An 18026-nucleotide genomic window follows, 5' to 3' on the forward strand; every position below is an offset into this window, starting at 1 on the left:
GCAGAGGCAGGACATGGAGCCACACCTGTGCTGGCAAGAGACACAGATGGGGCGGTTGGGTGGCCTTTAACAGGAGCCGGAACAGAGCAGTTCAGGAAAATGCAGTGTGATTGTTGGTGCATCTGCGCTGTGATGAGTCAGTTGTGAAGCGCATTAACCTGGGCCCCTAGAGGCTTCCCGGTGGGCTGCACTCCGGGTGGGAGAGGGAACACTGCCCTGCTCCCTTCCCAGCATATCCAGGAATCACCCCTCAGCTGAAGGTACACCTGGCACTCCACACTTTTGCTGGTTTTTATTTTGTTCACATTGGTTAAATCTTAAGTTGAATATAATTTTTTATACACAAGAAAATACTTCATGTACCTAGGGAATGTGTTGGGAATGTGTCCAGTGCAAACGAATTATTCACACCCATGCAGAGAGTGTCGCCAGAGGATTGTCAGTCATCTCAGCCTCACATGTCACATGTGGGTCACACTAGGAAGGAATGGATTGCCAGGCTCTGCATGGTGGACTTTTGTCCTATTTGTCCTATAAAAATAATCCCAGTGGATGGAATGATGGGGCCACCAGCAGTTCACCCCCTTTGACCACGCACAGCAGCCAGGATGGGGCTGTGCTCTCTCAGCTCTATGATTGTGGGATGGCTGGGGGGGTGGCCATGATAGCTGGTCCAGCTCCACCCTCAGTAGGGGATGTCGTTCTGATAGTACTGGATCATGTCGTAGGTCCGGCTCCTGGAAGGAGAGTGGAGGGAGAGTGGAGGGAGGCTGTAAGGAGACTGTCTCGGGTCTGGGTCCCTCTCCCCGCTGCGTCCTTCATGTCTGCCTGGAGAGCTGCATTTGGGAAGTGCCCCTTTTCTCCTCTCTGAAGGTGCAAATGCAAAATCGCAGACCCTCTAGCCTCCCTGCCAGCCTCTCTTCTAGGGACACTCCTTTCCCCACCTGTGACAATGACTGTGTGAGCCCCTTTCTGCTGTCTCCTCCTGGGCCTCCTCAGCCAAAAACCACTCTGTCCCACACTCTGGTAGGGGGAGTGTTAGCCAAAGATATTCCGTGTCCCCAGACACAGTGAGTGACTCTGCCCCCTGGCCTGGCACGTGGCACGCAAACGACAGCTCATTCTCCTCCTGTCACACCCCGCAACCCACGCCCGTCCTACTCTGCCAACAAAACAATCGAGACCTCCCTCGTCCTGCCTTTTACACCCCTCTTGTCATGTTCCTCATGCTTGCCCTTGAGCTGCCTCCCGTTCCTCTGCTCCTGTTAGGCCCACCCCAGCCGGCTCGCCGTCTTCCTCGGATTCCATGTCTGCACCTCCCAGAGGGGAAGCTTGGCTCCCCGACTGCCCAGGTGCTCAGCTGCTCTGCCTTCAGAACTGGAACCCACCTCTTCTCATGGCTCCACTATCATAATGGCCAATTGGCCTGTCTCCACCCTGGGCCACCTGTCACTGCCCAGGCAGCAGCGTGAGGAAGGTGTGGGGAAGCAGGGGCGGGGCTGAGGCCTCTTCTGCTCCTCAGCCAGCCCACTGGGCTGTGCTCGCCTCCTTGCATGCCCTTTGCACCAGCAGCTTGCTTGGCCTCGCAGGCTGGGTCCCAGGTGGGCACGGTTTCTGGCCTTTAGGCCTCTGTTGGGTGTTCCCCTCAGCATATCCCTGGCCCCTCTAACCCAGTACCCTGTCACTCCATGAGGGCTCCCTTCAGGACTTGTGGTACAGAGTACCCTGGGACAGCAGCATTTTCGTCACTTTGGCCCAGGCGTGGCCCCACGCAAGGTGCCTGGAGAACATTGGTGTGTGGCAGCGGGCTCCGGAGGGGAAAGTGGAAGGGGGAGACTCACCTGTTACTGAGGAAGCAGCTCTGAATGACCTTCATGATGAAGTTCGCAGCCTCTCTCTCGGTCATGTTGGGGCTGAACCTGTGCCTGGGGGGCGAGGGCTGTGTCAGGGCTGTCCCCTGCCACCTGTGGAAACTGCTCCCTCTAGGCTACTCTCCCATGGGATGCGGTCTTGCTAACAGACGACTTAGCATTTGTGGGAATTTGTTCCCTCCTGGGAATAGCTGTAAGAGGGAGGGGCACTGTTCCCAGCTGGCTCTGGAGGGCCTGTCCCCTTCCCCAGCAGAGCCTAGGGCTAAGCCGCTGCAGCCTCAGGCTGGAGGTAGGGCCTGGCACTGCATCCTTGAGAAATGAAGGGATACCTGGAACATCCGCAGCCTGGTGCAGTGACAGCGCCTCACCAGGAACCCTAGCTGCTCTGGGGTTCTGAGGAGAGTGCTTGGCCTTGATAATGATCACATTTACCAGCACTTGAGAGGCTCCCACCTTGAGGGGACAACTGCCCCCCAAATGGCCTGCGCATCTGCCCAGGACCTACTTCAAGAGCTTGATTGTCTGGCCACGGAAGCAAGGCAGGCCGGTGTCCAACATGAGAGTGACCAGAGAGACAACTGCATCCATGTAGGGCCTGTGGAGAGACGGAGGGAAGGGGAAGGAGGCTGGCCTGAGCAGGGTGGCCTTGCCTGCACTCCTGCAGCCCAGCCACCACCCAACAGCTGCACGTAGCAGCCCACCTCCCTGCAGCTGCCAGGCAGGGGCCGCTCACACATCCTTGAATGGGCTGAGCATCCTGTCCCGGTCTGCCCACCTGAGGCCTCTGGCCATGGTTTCTGTGCCTGGCTGAGGAAGCGCAGGCGTGCAGGGCAAACATACCCTGACCCTCCTTTTCTCGTGGGGCAGGTGCACTGAGTGGGCGTGACGCAGGTTCCAACAGACTCTGGGTTGGAGTCCAGGCTGCTGTGTGGCCTTGGCTCTGTGACACTCTGAAGCCAGGACAGTAAGTCTTCAGGGTGCAGCTGGGAGGTGGCAGATGCTCACACTTGGGTGAAGGGGTGAATGGCGTGCTCACAGTGAGGAGCCAGGCAAGGCCACACCCAAGGTGTTGCCAGGCAAGGCCACACCCAGGAGACTACAAAATGTGGTGGGACACTGACACCCGGAGCACTGACACCCAGAACAGAGACACTGGCACAGGTGGGCAGAGTGGTGATGGGAAAGCAAGGCCCAGGCTGCCTGGACCAGCAGGCATCCTCTCGCACCTGCCTTGCTCTCTCTGAACGGCAGTCCCTTGATCCACAAAGGAGCCTGAGACGGCCCCATGGGACCTCTGAGGGATCTTGCAGGACAAGCGGCACCCAGGACTGGTGCCTGACCACCCTCCTCCCCACTGTCTCGGTACCCCCACTGGCCCCTCCCTGGGGCTCACCGCACGGCCAGGTAGCCACGGACACACATCTCCATGAACCATTTGAAGGGCGTGGCCTCCATCTTGCCCCCCATGATCATCACCATCTCATCGGTCAGCTTGATGTCTGGTTCCCAGCCAAGGTTGCCACCCGGTGAGCTTTCAAACATGAAGCCAAAGTCTGCAAAACCCCCAAAGCCATTCGTGACAAGATCAGATGACAGGGCAGAGATACGGGCGTGCTTCAGCCAGGGCTTGGAGCCACAGGCTCCCCATACCCCACGAGCTGGCCACAGGCCATGTTTTCTTGGAGATGGTAGGGGCAGTGGGGCGGGGGGGTGACAGCAGGCAGGAGAGAAAAGAGGTTATGGAGGTGGGGAGCCAAGCTGGAGCGGAGATGAGACTGGACCTGGGGCTAGATGAGCTGTGCTCTCCCTGGTTCCAGTTTTCAACCCCAGAGTGCCCCATGCACTGTGGTACCACTGCTACTCGCCCCCACAGCCTAGTGGCCAACAGCTCTGGTCTCAAAGCTGGACTTGAACCCTGACTGGCTGGGTGACCCGAGCATGCTTGGCTCCTCTGTGGGATGGGGATTGGTATCCTGCCCTGGGCTCTAGGGGGTGAAGGGAGAGGAGGAGGGTGGCTCTGGGAGCTGGCTGACCGATGTGGATGATGTGGCCCTTCTTGTCCAGCATGATGTTGCCGTTGTGCCTGTCCTTGATCTGCAGCAGGAACAGCAGGAGGCTGTAGGCAGCCATGCTCCGGATAAAGTTGTAGCGAGCCTGTGTGGAGAGGGCCCAGGTGCTCACGGATGGCCCTAAGGCTGTACTTCCCAGGACCTTTGGGCATTTTCCTGCCTTGTTCCTGGGACCCCAGGGCCTACAGGTGTTCTCTGGGCTCTTGTTTCTAGCCTTGGAGGTAGAGCCCAAATCAGCAGGCCAGATCTTGGGAACAGGAGTGACAAGTGACTGCGTCTGGGGGTTTAGGGTTTAGCCCCTTCCTCCCACACCCACGAATTTGCTTTCTTCTGGGGAGTCCATCTCAAGGTTCCTTTGAATCCCAGAGAAGGTTATGAGGTGCCATTGTTTTACCCCCAAACGTACAAGGACTCAGAAAAGCAGGGAAAGTGGGAAGCAGGGTGCTGGCCCATAAGCAGTGCTGGGAATGGTGGGATGGAGAGCACAAGCAACCTCTGGTCTGGGGGCTGCCCCGCTGGTCACCTGCTGGAAGGCCAGGGTGGACTCGTCCCCATACTGGCGCGTGAAGTAATCATACATGCCGAAGTCCGTCTGGCGGCCCAGCTGGTCCCGAGAGGTACAGTCGGGGATGCACTCAATCACTCCGCACTGGAGAGGAAGGGCCAGGTGCTGAGGCCTGCAGGCAGGACCTGTCTTGGCCTAAGGCATCGGGAACACCCCCTGGGCTCCTGGGAACTTACCCCAGGGGCAGTGGCCACCACCCGGTATGGGAAGACAAAGAGGTCCAGGCCAACCAGCTGGAAGATGTTCTTGAAAAGGTCAATAATCTGCAGGGCCAGCATATCCTGGAGACCAGGGAAACAAGGGGTGGTCAGCTGGCTGGCTCCTGTGCTCTAGTCCACATGACTGCTAGTAGCCCTGCCAGTGAAGAGGGAGAGAGGGAAGGAGAGAAAAGGGAGGCCATGGCCAAGCAGGAGTCTGGAGCATCTGGCCTCACTGCACACCATGCTGGGCTGGGCTCTGACCACCGGGCACCAGGCTAGACTAAGGCCATGCTGTCTAGTGGGGGATGCAAGTCAGGAATGCCTGTCCTCCGAGGCAGTTCCCTCTGGGCGGCCAGGGGATGGGCAGTGGGTGGGAGCTGCTGGAGAGACCCCTGGGTTTGGCAGAAAGCCCTGGTTTCCTCTGTGGCACCTCAACCCAATGTGGGAAACAAAGATTGTGGTTCAGCATGTGAGGTGTGACCCCTAAATGCACCCGGAGCCTTGGGAAGAGGGCAGGCCTGGCCCCACTCACTACCTGTCGGCAGTCATCTCCCACTTTGAAGATGGCCGCCTGCCATGAGATCTTTTGGCCATCAGCCTCCTGTGTGCCACACTCGTCCTCAGAGTCTGAGCGGCACCGAAGACCTGTGTGTGGGCGGCGGAGAGGAAGCCAGTTAGCCTGGAGGCAGGGAGAGGCCCTCAGGGCCAGGGCAAGTCCTGCTCACCTGCCTGGAACCCTGGGAATCTTGGGGATTGTCTCTGCAAAGCCCCAAGGAGGCCAAATGAGGCCCAGGAGACAACTGGGGTCAGCAGATGGAGCCAGGGATCTCTTCTGAAGAATGTTTAGGCTTAGATGGAACTGAAGATAGAGCCCCTTTTTCATTGGAAATGGGGACCCAGGTGTGCCTGGGATCAGCAGAGGGCACTATGAACTGGGGGGTAGAGGTGTGTGTCTGTCTGCATCCTGGGGTGCCTGGGAGGACCTGGGGGCCAGAGTGCAGGGAAGGCCATGGAAGGCATGTCCCCATACTGGCAGGGGACCACACCTCCTATTCTAAAATTCATGCCCACTCAAAACTGCAGAATGTGACCTTTTTTGGAAATAGTATCTTTGCATATGTAGTCAAGTTACTGAGGGTTAGGGTGGGCCCTTATCCAATGACTGGTGCCTTATCAGATCAGGGAAATCTGGACACGGGGACACAGGGAGAAAGCCTTGAGAAGACAGAGGCAGAGGTCGGAATGACGAAGATGCCAAGCATCACCAAAACTTGCCAGCAACCACCAGAAGCTGGGAGAAATACACGGAACAGATTCTACCCATCTTCAGAAGGAGCATGGCCTGGCCGACACCCCAATGTGGCACTTCTGGCCTCCAGAACTGTGAGAGAATAAATTTCTGTTGGTGAAGCCACCCAGGCTGTGTCACCTGCACGGCACCCCCCAAAGCTCTGGGCTACTCAGCCTCAGGAAGGTGCCTCCTGGACTCAATGGCTGACCTGGGGCCGGTCTCCAGGTGTCTCTGTCACCGTATATAAGCTCTGTGCCATTCCTAAACAAGGGCTCAGACCCAGCGTGGATGGATGTCATCTTTTACAGGGAGCTGGTAATAAACTAAATATGCCCCCTAAAACTGGCATCACCCAGAGAAAACACTTAGATCCCAAACCGTGTCAGAGTTTCTTCACTGACCTTCTTTTTCGAGTTCACTAACACCACATCGTTTCACCTTAAACTTAGCCAGATACGGGGCTTTTGCAGCACTGCAAAACAGAAGGAACATGGGTGCTGGAGCAAATGAGAACTTTGTGCAAGGGAACTGCCTAAAGACAGGCGGCTCTCACCTCTGCATGGGTGTCCCGGACTTGTAGTCGATGTCCAATACAATGGCCTCGGGGTTGCTGGGCAGGTAGCAGCCTGTGCAGGGACAGAGGGCGAAGTTACAGGGAGCCCCAAAATGACTCCCCGCCCCCAGATGGGGCTTCTAGGTCCTCATCTGAGGCACCGATATTTTATCCTGTGGCCATTATAGGTCCATCCTCCCTGATCTGTGGTCTTTTCCTGGACCCTTCCTGATATCTAACAAAGGAGCTGCCACCTCCCAGGAGACACTTCTCCAGGAGGACACACCAACACTCAGCTTTACAGACTTAGCACACTGCTCCTCGGGGCCCGACTGGCCGACCAGTGCCAGGTGGGGAGCTGCCTGCTCTTACAGGGCATGTGCAGGAGCTTTCTACACTGCCTCCATTTACGTGGAACACCCTCAGTTCTTATACTCACCCACTGGCTGTAGCTCCCCTCTCTCAGCACACATGTCAAGTAGGGAGGACAAGAGAAAGCCTATTCCTGGTCAAGGAACTGGCAGTTCCCCTGGGGGGCTGGGGTGTGCTCCCTGAGACCCAGGAAGCGGGGGAGAGATCCTGGCTAGGGAGTGGGCTTCTAGGAGAGGCCCTGACACAGGAAGTCCTGGGACTCTTGGGAAGCAAAGCGAGGCCTTGCTATGGGGTCAGGTGGGCTTTGCCACCAGGGGAAGGAGGGGCAGAAGGAACATGCTGTTCCCTCAATGCCCTCACACCATCCTTCCCTGGCCAGTTCTGGTCTCTCTCCCAGGAGCACAATCTACTGCTCTGCCCTGGAGTCCTGGCTGGCTCCCCAGTGCCTCCAGGACAAGACCCGGCAGCATGGGCTGCAGGGGTCTGGGAGCCTGCTGACCAGGGAAACTGCAGCCTGTGTGGATGTCGAGCTTCTTTGAGCTGAGCTACTGTTTACACTGGGCAGGGCAGGGGCTCAACAAGAGTCAAGGAAAGGTCAGCCAGTGTGGGCACCCTCAGCCCAGTACACCTGTGACACTCCCACCCATGCCCACAGTCTGTGCAGCCTGTGTTGCTCCTATTCCACTGGAGTTCAGGAAATTTCTAGAATCATGGCTGCCAAGGACAGTGTCTGGGCTTTAAGAAAAACAGAAAGCAACAAGGAAGATAAAGAGTATCTGCTGAGAAGTAGCTCTCAGCTCACCAGGGGCAGATTATGGAGAGGGACACCAGTGCCCCAGGGCCCAGGCTCATGTGGGCTGGCCGCCTCCCTGATCCCGGTGCCTACCCACACTGCCCACCCACAGGAAGAGGCCCATCTCATCCTGCTCACCAGGCTGCACTTTTACTTCAGACAGAGCCGACAGGCATGCCTTCTTTCTCTCGTCGCCTTTAGGGTAGGGCCTGAGAAACAGGACAGAAATGCTTTGCTTTGTCTCTGCAGGAACTGGCCTCTGGGGCTTCTGGGGGACAGCCCAGAGCCCCTCCTGTCTGATTCTCCTTTCCCCTCCTCCTAGTTTTAGCTACTACTGAAGGCTCTGCTAGACCAGTTCTTCCCAGACCAGGGTGGAGTTTTCTGGCTGTCACTGCCCCTTGCCTGTGTGGGGTGTGTGCATGTTGCTGTCAGAGGCACACAGGGGACACAGTTGGCTCTGGGGTCTATGCTCAAGTGCTGGCTCTGTTGTTTACTTGCAGCATGAACTTGGGCAGGCCCCTTTGTCTTTCTGCATCCCTAGGATGAGGATGACAGGGTAAAGTGGAATCAGGTGCCTGACATGATGCCCAGGAAACACCACCTCCCACTCCTTTATTTTTGCGGGCTAGAAGCTGCTGCATCACCGCTCTACTTAGTACCAGGCCCAGAAAAGGGCCTCAGGGCACACAGCCTAGGTCACTTGGTGACCAAGGTGCCAGGGAACAGCTCACGGAATGAGACACTTGAGAAAACAGGAAGCCAGTGCTCCCCCTGCCAGGGCCTCTCCCAGGCACTTGGCCAGTTGACTCCAGGGCCCCGTCCCACATAAACTGGCAGTGCCACAGATGCCCCAGGATGGAGTCAGCCCTCACAAATGGATGGCCCAGGAGGTAAATCAATAAAACAACATTGGGAGTTACAAATAAGTCTGGTTTTCCTAACACTCTTCAAAATTTGGAGAGAGCAGAGTGGCTTCAAGTTAGGGGACAGTATCTAGAATGAAAGATATGTTTTCTGAAATTTGCATGGCTGTGCATTTTGCTATACTTTCAAGAGACTTGAATTGCCAGGGCAGTGATTCCCAACCCTGGCTGTTCATTAGAACCAGTGTGGGCCCTCCATGCAATTCCCACAGGCCAGGACTGATGCCACTTACTTGATGATAGCAGACACGTTGGTGATCTTGTTAAAGAAATCAAATTCCCGCTGGTAGAAGTCCTTGGCTGGGCCTGACAAGGAGCCTGTGATCTCCTCCACTAACTGCTCCAGGAGGTCGCCGATGTCAGCTGGCAGAGAAACCAAGAGGGTGAGCCTGCAGCCGTGCCACAGAAGGCCCTCAAGGAAACCCCACACATCTGCCAGATGTACAGTCCAGATGTCCAGGTGTCCCCCAGCAGCGAGGTCAGACATCCTGAGTGTGGTCTGCAGATGCCTGGAGGGTCCCTGGGACCCTTCAGCAGGCTCCCCCCAGTCATAACCACATTGACAGGCTGTTTGCCCTCCTTGTTGCGTAGACACCTGCGAGGCTGTGCACAAGCCATTGGCCAAGGTGCTGGTGGTCACTGGATCCTTATGGCTCTGCTCCCACAGTATAAACAAAAGCCAGTGCCACTAAGAATATCCCTTGTGAGGTGATGAGCATTGACTAATCTGACTGAACTCTACCCTGAGTGTATCTTTCTAACATTCTGTGTGTGATGAACTGGACAGTGTCCGGAGCCCCCTGCTGTATGTGAAGCACGCGGATGCTGTGGTCTCAAGGAACAGCATCTTGTGTTGGTGCGACTTTCAGGCTGAACTAATCTCTTTTTTCAGGGAACATCATTTTTTACTTGAAAGAGTAACTGACAGACAAAAATAGAGTTATTTGGACTTAGGTACATGGGAGATATTTTCTTAAAAATCAACAAGTCGAATCTGCCATTTAAGGAAAACTACAAAGTTTTGGAAAACTTGCATCTGTGCCGGTGAGCTTGACAGCTCCCCACCACTTGACAATGTTTCTGTTTGGTAAGGCCAGTGGGGTACAGGCAAATGTGAGTTTGAATGCTGTGAAATCCTGTGGGGGGTGTAGTGAGTGCTGGGTAGACCAATGGGCTTCAAAGAAAGAGCACAAGAAACTCGCTGCCATGATTTCAAATCCACATCACAATTCACCTTTAAGAAAACTATCACTTGTTGTGTTTGGTGCAGTATCAGCAGAGACTACGAGACCACCTATAGTGACCAGAAAGACCACTAAAATGGTCCTCCTTTTTCTAGCCACGTGTCTGTACCAGGCTGAATTCCCCTTATTTACTTCAACCAAACAACAGGGTAAATGCAGAAGCAGAATGAGTCCTGTTGTCTTTTACTAAAGATGCTGTGGCATTATTACAGACATTAAAGAGATCTGTAAATCTGTAAAGCAACACCACTCTTCTTCTTTTTGAGTTTTAGAGTTGTTTTTCATAAAAATGTTATTTACGTTAATATGTGATGGGCTTGTATTATTTTTTAAATGTCTTGGTTCTCATGTCTAACATTGGTTAACACTGAGAACCAAAGCCCACATAAACCAAAGGTCTCCGGGGGCCTCACTAGTTTTTAAGGGTGTGATGATGTGAAGATGTGGGCAACCTCTGAGGACTGCCTTGGGTGGTTGCCTCGCCCCCATATGGAGTCACTGGGTCAAGCGCAGGGTGAGGAGAGGCTCGGCCTGACCAGGAGGCTCTCACATGTGCTTGGGGAGCTGCAGGATGGTGCCAGGGTGGGCAGGACGTCTGGAGGGGAGGATAGCAAAGGCTTCACGAAGGAGGAGGATCCCGCTCCCGCTGGGTGTTGAAAGGTGAGAATTCCCACCAAAGGATGGGAAGCAGAGGGAACCATGGGCTGGGACAGCACGGGCCTAGGAGGGTTAAAGTTGGGGGGTGAGGCCTGAGCGAAGATGACAAATACTCACGGTCCTTCTGGTGCCCTTCTTCATCCAAATAGATGTTAGTTTTCATGTTCCAGATAAACTGGTGTGCCAGAAGCTGGGATTTGGACGCTGCCCACAGAATATACTCCCGTACGTAGCCCATCTATAGGAGAACAAGGTCACCATCAGCTCAGGCCTGGGCGCCTCTCCACCACAAGACACTCTCACCCAGTGTAGGAGTAGACTCCTAGCACTTGCAGACCCAGCAAGAAGGCCCAGTGGTTTCCGGCTGTGTGAGCAAGCTTGTCTGGTTATGTGTGAGCCCAGCCTACACAGGCCAAGTTCCAGCTGGCTAGCTGGCCGGTGGGGCAGATGGAGCCCCACGTGTTGGTGTCTTCAATATAGGAAGGAGCCGGCTTTTGTTTCCCCTGTGACTTCCCCTAGATTCTAAGAACCATGACTCTCCAACCAATTTCTGCTGTTGTCAAGTATGAGGAATGAGTAGGTTGGGGACTAAAACTCAGTTATAAGCTGGTTGTTTGGAACAATGTTCCACAGTGATGGGCAGGTTCCAAAAAAATTCTAATACACAGATACTTCATGAGTTGACACATGATGGCCACTATCCTAAGGACCTTTCCTCTTTCTTCTTCTTAGTCGTATTCTACTACTCATAACTCCAAGTTTTAATTGCCCTTTTTTTAAAATTAAAAAATTTTCTTGTTTACTTATTTTTGAGAGAGACAGACCACAAGTAAGGGAGGGGCAGAGAGAGGGAGACACATAATCCAAAGTGGTCTCCAGGCTCTGAGTTGTCAGCACAGAGCCCATTGTGGGGCTCAGACTCACAAACCATGAGATCGTGACCTGAGCTGAAGTCAGACACTTAACTGACTGAGCCACCTAGGCATTCCTTAATTACCCTGTCTTAAGGTTTAAAAAGGTGCTGGCCTTTCTGGAAGACTCCTGGAGGAGTGGCTTCTCTCCTCCCACCACAGTAGTCTGTGGCCTCCCATCTGGTAAAGTATTTTGGGGACAGATGTCCTCAACTTGGCTGGGTGGGCTTACCTAGTAGGTTAAACTTCAAATAACTCCTCGCTATGGGTTTCCCACTGCTAACCCAGTAAAAGGATCTAAAGATAAACTATGAATATTCAACTTGTAGTCTGCTTAGATAAAAGTTTGTGGAGTTTCCGAATTGGTGGAGAGGCTGGGAGAGCCAGGTGCCTGAAGAGCGTGGAAACTCCACAGCCTTCCCACATCCCTTGCCCTATACTGCCCTCGCACCTGGCTGTTCGTTGATTATGTCCTTTTATGATGCACCGGTAATCCAGTCAGTTTTGCTGAGACCACAGAAGGGGACTCAGTGCAGTAACGAACAGACTACAACAGGGAAGTGGAAACCGGCAGCCGTCTGAACAAGGAGGAAGTGTCATCAGTCACTGAGGCCCACCGAGGCTTCTAGCTTTGGGAAAGGTTTTAGCATTTTATTCTTGTGTATCCTTTCTTTTTTTCATTTTAAAAAATGTTTATTTATTTTGAGACAGAAAGAGAGTGTGAGTGGGGGAAAAGTGCAGAGAGAGAGGAGAAAGAGAAAATCCCAAGCAGGCTCTGCACTGTCAGCACAATATCAAAACCACCTGCTCAGAATTGGAGGGCTTTTGGCAGCTACCTAGCTAAAACAGGACTCAGTGTTTCAAGAGAAGTTGGCTGCAGTTCTAGAAGCACTTTGGTCTATGGACCAAGACAGAGCATCCTGCCAATCTGGGAGGAAGAAGCTAGCCCTGGGATACCCAGCCACAGTGCTCATAGCCACCACAGTGAGACACAGCACTTGCTGCTACTGCAAGGACTCAGCCAGGACACAGGGGAGTCTGGTGTCTTATGCAGTGGGGAACAGAATCAGCAGGAACAGGAAAGGGGCAGATGTTGCTGCTACACTTAGACTCAAGCACAGGTCAGGGGGCCAGTGCTGGGATGAAGCACGGGCAGTGTGGGTTCTGGGTTGTGGTCACCTCCGGAGGGGTTTCTGTGCCAGGCCCTGTGGTTAGGTATCTTATGTACAAGTGCTATACGTGATGGGTTGAACTGTGCCCCCCAATTCATGTGTTGAATTTGTATGCCTTAGTGCCTCAAAATATGATGGTGTCTGGAGATGGGCCTTTAAAGAGGTGATTAAGTTAAAATGAGATCATTAGGGTGACACTTAGTCCAGTGTGGTGTCCTTATAAGAGGAGATTAGGATACATACACACAGAGAGAAGACCATGTGAGGACAGAGGGACAAGGCAGCCATCTACAAACCAACCCTCAGGAGAAACCAACCCTACAGGCACCTTGATCTCCAACTCTGAGCCTCCAGAACAATGAGAAGTACATTTCCATTGTTTTAACCCCCCACTCTGTGGTTCTCTGCTATAGCAGCCCAAGCACACTAATACCTCCATCATTTTGTTTGAGCCTCCCTGCTTCTGACTGAAGAAACGAGGGAGCTAGATTCAGGGACTGAGGAAGTGGCTAGCAATACTTCTAGGGCCCACCCACCCTGCACAGCAGATGGGGCCTCAGGGTGAGACAGGGTGAGTGGGGCCTCCTGGCCATGAGCACCGGCCACAATCATGGTGGGGGTGTGTGTGAGAGGAGCTCAGAGACCAGGTCACAGCTTGGCAGCCCTGCTTCCAAGGCCCCATCCCTGTTGCTGAGGACCCCCTCCGGACTGCCCAGCACGGCTCTCAGAGGGAAGGACAGCACATGTTGGCACAGCCTTACCTTGTCATACCTGAGGGCCTGCACAATCTGGGGGATGTAGAATAGGATAGCATCCTGCAAAGGAGGAGGACAAGTGATAATGACTTCCAGGAAGGGAAGACAATTCCTTACCTCCAGGAAGGTGATAACAAACTCAACACAGATGGCTGTCCCAGGGCCCCACTCCAACCTGGAACAGCCCTGATGTCACTGAGCCCATGGGATACCATCTCACTGGAGATCACAGAGGACTGAGAACTACGAAAGTCCAGAGGGTGGCAAAGAAAATGGCCAACGACTTGAAACACATGATGGGTGAGAAAAGGCAAAAGGAACAAGGCTCCTGTGCCTGCGATGACAGGTGAAGTGCCAGCTCATGTATGTTCCCTGCTGGGGGCCTGCTTGGGGACAAGGGCTGAGGTTCTAGCAGACCCCTGTGTTGGGGCCTCCATGAGTCAGCTACCAAATCTGTCACTGTGGCTGTCTCATGGGATCCCCCGACCTCCCAAAAGCCCACTGCTGGAACCAAACTGAAATTCAACTTCCTTCTGTAACTCAAACACCAAATTAAAATTAAAAAACAAGTAATACCAATAAACATATCTGAGTCAGAACTAAATCTGTCTTCTATGACTGCCTGGACAGAAACAGGGTGAAGACATGCTCTAAGATGGACCGACGTCTCATCAGGCCTACATCAAGTGGAGATAAAGCCTGTCCTTACTGTCTCCACCTAAACACTGCCAGATAGTCCCACCGAGGCTGATTCAGGCAGGACGTGGGCTCACCGGAGGGAAGGACCGCAGGACTTTCACCCCGTACTGGGCCGTGAGAGGGTGCGGTGGGTACATGCTGGAGAAGTAGGAGAGGCCTGTGGGAGGGTCTGCGGGTGCCCAGCACAGCACATGGCTGAGCTCAGGGGCGTCGGCATCGATGGTGTGCCAGGTGACCAGAAACTAGGAAGGAAGCAGGGAAATGGTCTGGCACAGGGAGTTCCTGAGGGCCCTCTGGAAATACCCGGCCCCACCCCACATCTCAGGGATGGCCCCAGATGATAATAATAAAGCACTTATAATAAAGTGGGGAAATACTTCTCATATATTATGTAAAGTAGCATAATTTCAACTAGGGTAAAGTATGTTCGATATTTTTCTGCTGTAAGCATAATAAATGCCTCATTTGAGAAGTGGAAAACACAGGAAATTAGAAACATCATTCTACCACTGAGGCTGCTAGGTTTTCCTAACACTTCTAGGTTCCAGGTGTTTCTGGAGGCAGTTCTGTTTTTGTGCAGTTTGAGCCCAGGCCCTAGCACGTGCTATACTACCTTGATAGCTTCGGGAATGTCACTAACGGCTCCTGGGTCCAACCGAACGAGACGGGTCACTTCGTTGCCGATGGCTTCTGTGTTCTTAAACCTAGGGCACAAAAAGGGTGTGAAGGAGATGGCCTTTCCTGCCTCCATGTAACGGGGTGGAAGAACCCTGAACTGGAGGGATGCAGATTAATGCCAAGTGACCCCTAAACACTCTACACTACTGACATATTGGTAACTCTGAACATGAATGTTTATAATAAAGAGCACTATGATTGGCTATGACAAAATGCCAGAACTATCTAAAACAGGAATTATCCTATATTCCTCATTCAAAAGACATCCCCTTCTATAGTCCTTGCTTTCAGAACGCCCCCTTGCCCTGGCCCCCAAAGCAGCCTGTCCATGGCATGGTGAGGCCACAGGCCAGAAGGTACATCCATAGATGGGAGGGTGGATGCAAGTTTTTAGGGGTCATGACCCCAGGCTAACACAAGGTAGACTTTCCATGAACACTGTCAAGCTGTGGTCCTAATCCAGAGGACTGCATTAGAACCAGAAGAAGGAAGCAGTGAGTAGGCAAGTGTGTGCTCAAGGGAAAGAAATGTCCACTCCTGGACGTGGGGTGGATGCACTCCCCCTGGTGGGATTTTTTTTTTTTTTTTTTTTTTTAACGTTTATTTATTTTTGAGACAGAGAGAGAGCATGAACGGGGGAGGGTCAGAGAGAGGGAGACACAGAATCTGAAACAGGCTCCAGGCTCTGAGCTGTCAGCACAGAGCCCGACGCGGGGCTCGAACCCACGGACCGTGAGATCATGACCTGAGCCGAAGTCGGACGCTTAACCGACTGAGCCACCCAGGCGCACCCCCCTGGTGGGATTTAACACAGGGGCCTGGGAGGCCCCTCTCAGCTACTGGTTTTGTCCTTGGCAGAGCTACCAGGGAGAGTTCACAGGACACTCGGTTGTAGGCCACCTCCTGTGAGTAGCCTGCTGAAGACCTCTGGGAACAAAGCCCAAAGGATCCCCAGGCCTGCTTCCCTGTAGTGACAGCCTCCATGTGCTTCCTTTCTTCCTTGAATAGGACTGCAGCCCTGAATGTGCTCTGATGTTTCCTGCTTGGGCTCTGGGATATTAGGACATCCCAGGCAGGAATCCATGCTGTGTAACCAACCACTGCACAGAGAGACTGGGTCAACATCCAGGGCAGAGGACCAGACCACTACGATTGCTTCCCCAACCATCCTTGGCAGTGACCACGTCATGTTCCTTCCCACTCAGTCCAGTCCCTTGGACTGGACTCTGGCAAGGCCCTCATCAGGCAGGTAGGACTAGGGCCCACCTGGCTGGCAGCTGCACGGCCAGGTAAGGAGAGATGCTCCAGGCAAGGTTAACATTGTCTTTCCACTGCTTCTCGCTCAGGCTGATATATTTGGACCTCCAGTTGGCCACGCTGTTCTCTCCAGCCTGGTCCAGCTCCAACTCCGGGGCCGACAATGGGTTGTACCATGTGATGAGACGCTCAATCTCAGTGGCCTGGTGAGATGAGACATCGATATGCCATCTGCGTGCACCCATGTGCCACGCTGCTCCTGTCCTCAGTGCTGTGGGCATATGGCAGGTGTCACCTTACCAGCAGGGACAGCAGCAGCGTCCTGCGCTTCATGTAGTACTTGTGCAGCTGGGAGCCCCGGTTAGTCTTCTTGGACATGCCTGTGGAGAAAGAGAAGGCACAAGTGTGTTCTTCAGAGTTCACTGACCTACCCTTCATTTCTAGAACCTAGAAGAAGCTGTCTTTCAGCATTCTGCCCACTGTCTGAGCTGCCAGGATAGGACTCAGATCCAAGGGACCTATCAGCAAACCTTTAACCGACCTGACTTCTTTGAGATGGTGGACATGCCACTGGACAGGGGGTAGGTGTTGATCCAGCCTTGAGTGGCCTGTTGCCGAGAGCCAACCGCTATGTCCAGATTGCTCCGGGTGTCTTGGTTATCTGTGGGCAAACACATTACTGCTTCCAGAATGAGGTGTCTAGACTTTCACCAAGGGCAGGAAGGGAGAGACACGGTGTTGAAGAAATGATTTGCAGAAAAAAAACAACAGCCAAGATTTTTGTTTTTTTTAATATAAGCTCTATACCCAATGTGGGGCTTGAAGTCATGACCCCAAGATCAAAAGTTGCATGCTCTACTGACCGAGTTAGCCAGGTACTCCTAGGAAGTTTTTAACTATTCAACATGTAAAGCCTACTAAAATGTATTACATTCCTCCTAGGATTCAAAATGGAATAAAACAAATGTGAGTGGTGATACTGATAAATTACAAACAGCTCTCTCATCTCTAGCATCATGTTGCTTTTTAATACGGTGGCAACTTGGGACCCTTGCAGGCAGGCAAGAAGAGATGCTGGCCCTGCTCTATGTGGAGCCAGGAAGTTGACTCCGGAAATCACTGCTTGCTTTTCCCTTTCCTTTTTTCTTTCCCTTTCCCATTTATTGATAGAGAGCGAGCAAGTTGGGGAGAGGGGCAGAGGAAGAGAGAATCTTAGGCAAGCTCCATGCTCAGTGTGGAGACTGATGTAGGGCTTAATCCCATGACCTTGGGATCATGACCTGAGCCAAAATCAAGTCAGACGCTCAACTGACTGAGCCCCCCAAGTGCCCCATCCCTTCCTTTTCCTATAGTCAGGTTGTCAGCTGTGGGTCTGTCTGCAGAAACTGTACTCCTCACCCCTAATTTGTGCTGTGTAATCAGCTATGTGCTCAGAGAAACAAGAACATGTTTCTTTGTGGAGGTTTGTGGCTTGCTTACACCTTACCTTTTCTTTAACCTTATCCACCCTAGCTTGCTCCTATTCATCTTTGAAGCTCAGCTGTCACCTCTTCCAGAAAACTGTCCCTATCTCCCCAACTCTGGTGGGCCAAGTGCCTGTCCTTGAGGGGTACTCCCATGATCCCCTCATGCTGACATCACCTGTAGATTTGATTATCTTCTACCAGATGAGAGCAGATGGTGCCTTATTCAACTTGGCATATGGGACTTATCCAAGTATGGGTCTGTCAGATATGCAGGGGGGGGGCTGGTGAACTGGGCTGGTGCTGGGAGAAGTTACATGGAATGGCCTCTGCTCAGGGCCTTCTACACTCATTCATGCTTGTCAGCTAGGGCTGGAGGACAAGTGGTGGCCAGGCAGGCTTTGGGCCTCTGGTGACCATGCAGCATGGCCAAGGCCTGGGCTCAGTGAGACTCTCACTATTCTCACCAGACTCCTTCAGGGCTGCCCACTGCACCCCACTGTCCCGCCTGCACCTCTGTGTCCCCACCACCCATGAGCAGCTGTGCTGAGAA

The 18026-nt window shown here is 53.3% G+C and overlaps 1 protein-coding gene across 1 annotated transcript in view; it reads right to left on the reverse strand.

The window, feature by feature from the left end:
• Positions 1-277: 277 nt before the first annotated feature.
• Positions 278-18026, reverse strand: part of PI4KA (phosphatidylinositol 4-kinase alpha) — a 115515-nt gene continuing 97766 nt past the window's right edge. Inside the window, exons 37-55 of the mRNA XM_058692882.1 lie at positions 16552-16671; positions 16311-16390; positions 16020-16213; positions 14689-14779; positions 14150-14317; positions 13383-13436; positions 10656-10776; positions 8871-9000; positions 7853-7923; positions 6550-6622; positions 6398-6468; positions 5241-5350; positions 4682-4786; positions 4464-4589; positions 3905-4025; positions 3265-3424; positions 2377-2466; positions 1842-1925; positions 278-737 (exon numbers count right to left, since the gene is read on the reverse strand). Of these exons, the coding sequence (XP_058548865.1) occupies positions 686-737; positions 1842-1925; positions 2377-2466; positions 3265-3424; positions 3905-4025; positions 4464-4589; positions 4682-4786; positions 5241-5350; positions 6398-6468; positions 6550-6622; positions 7853-7923; positions 8871-9000; positions 10656-10776; positions 13383-13436; positions 14150-14317; positions 14689-14779; positions 16020-16213; positions 16311-16390; positions 16552-16671 (2021 nt within the window). The 3' untranslated portion in view covers positions 278-685. The remainder of the gene's footprint in view (positions 738-1841; positions 1926-2376; positions 2467-3264; positions 3425-3904; positions 4026-4463; positions 4590-4681; positions 4787-5240; positions 5351-6397; positions 6469-6549; positions 6623-7852; positions 7924-8870; positions 9001-10655; positions 10777-13382; positions 13437-14149; positions 14318-14688; positions 14780-16019; positions 16214-16310; positions 16391-16551; positions 16672-18026) is intronic.

Source organism: Neofelis nebulosa, chromosome 11 (genome assembly GCF_028018385.1).
Source record: "Neofelis nebulosa isolate mNeoNeb1 chromosome 11, mNeoNeb1.pri, whole genome shotgun sequence".
NCBI classification, from domain to species: domain Eukaryota; kingdom Metazoa; phylum Chordata; class Mammalia; order Carnivora; family Felidae; genus Neofelis; species Neofelis nebulosa.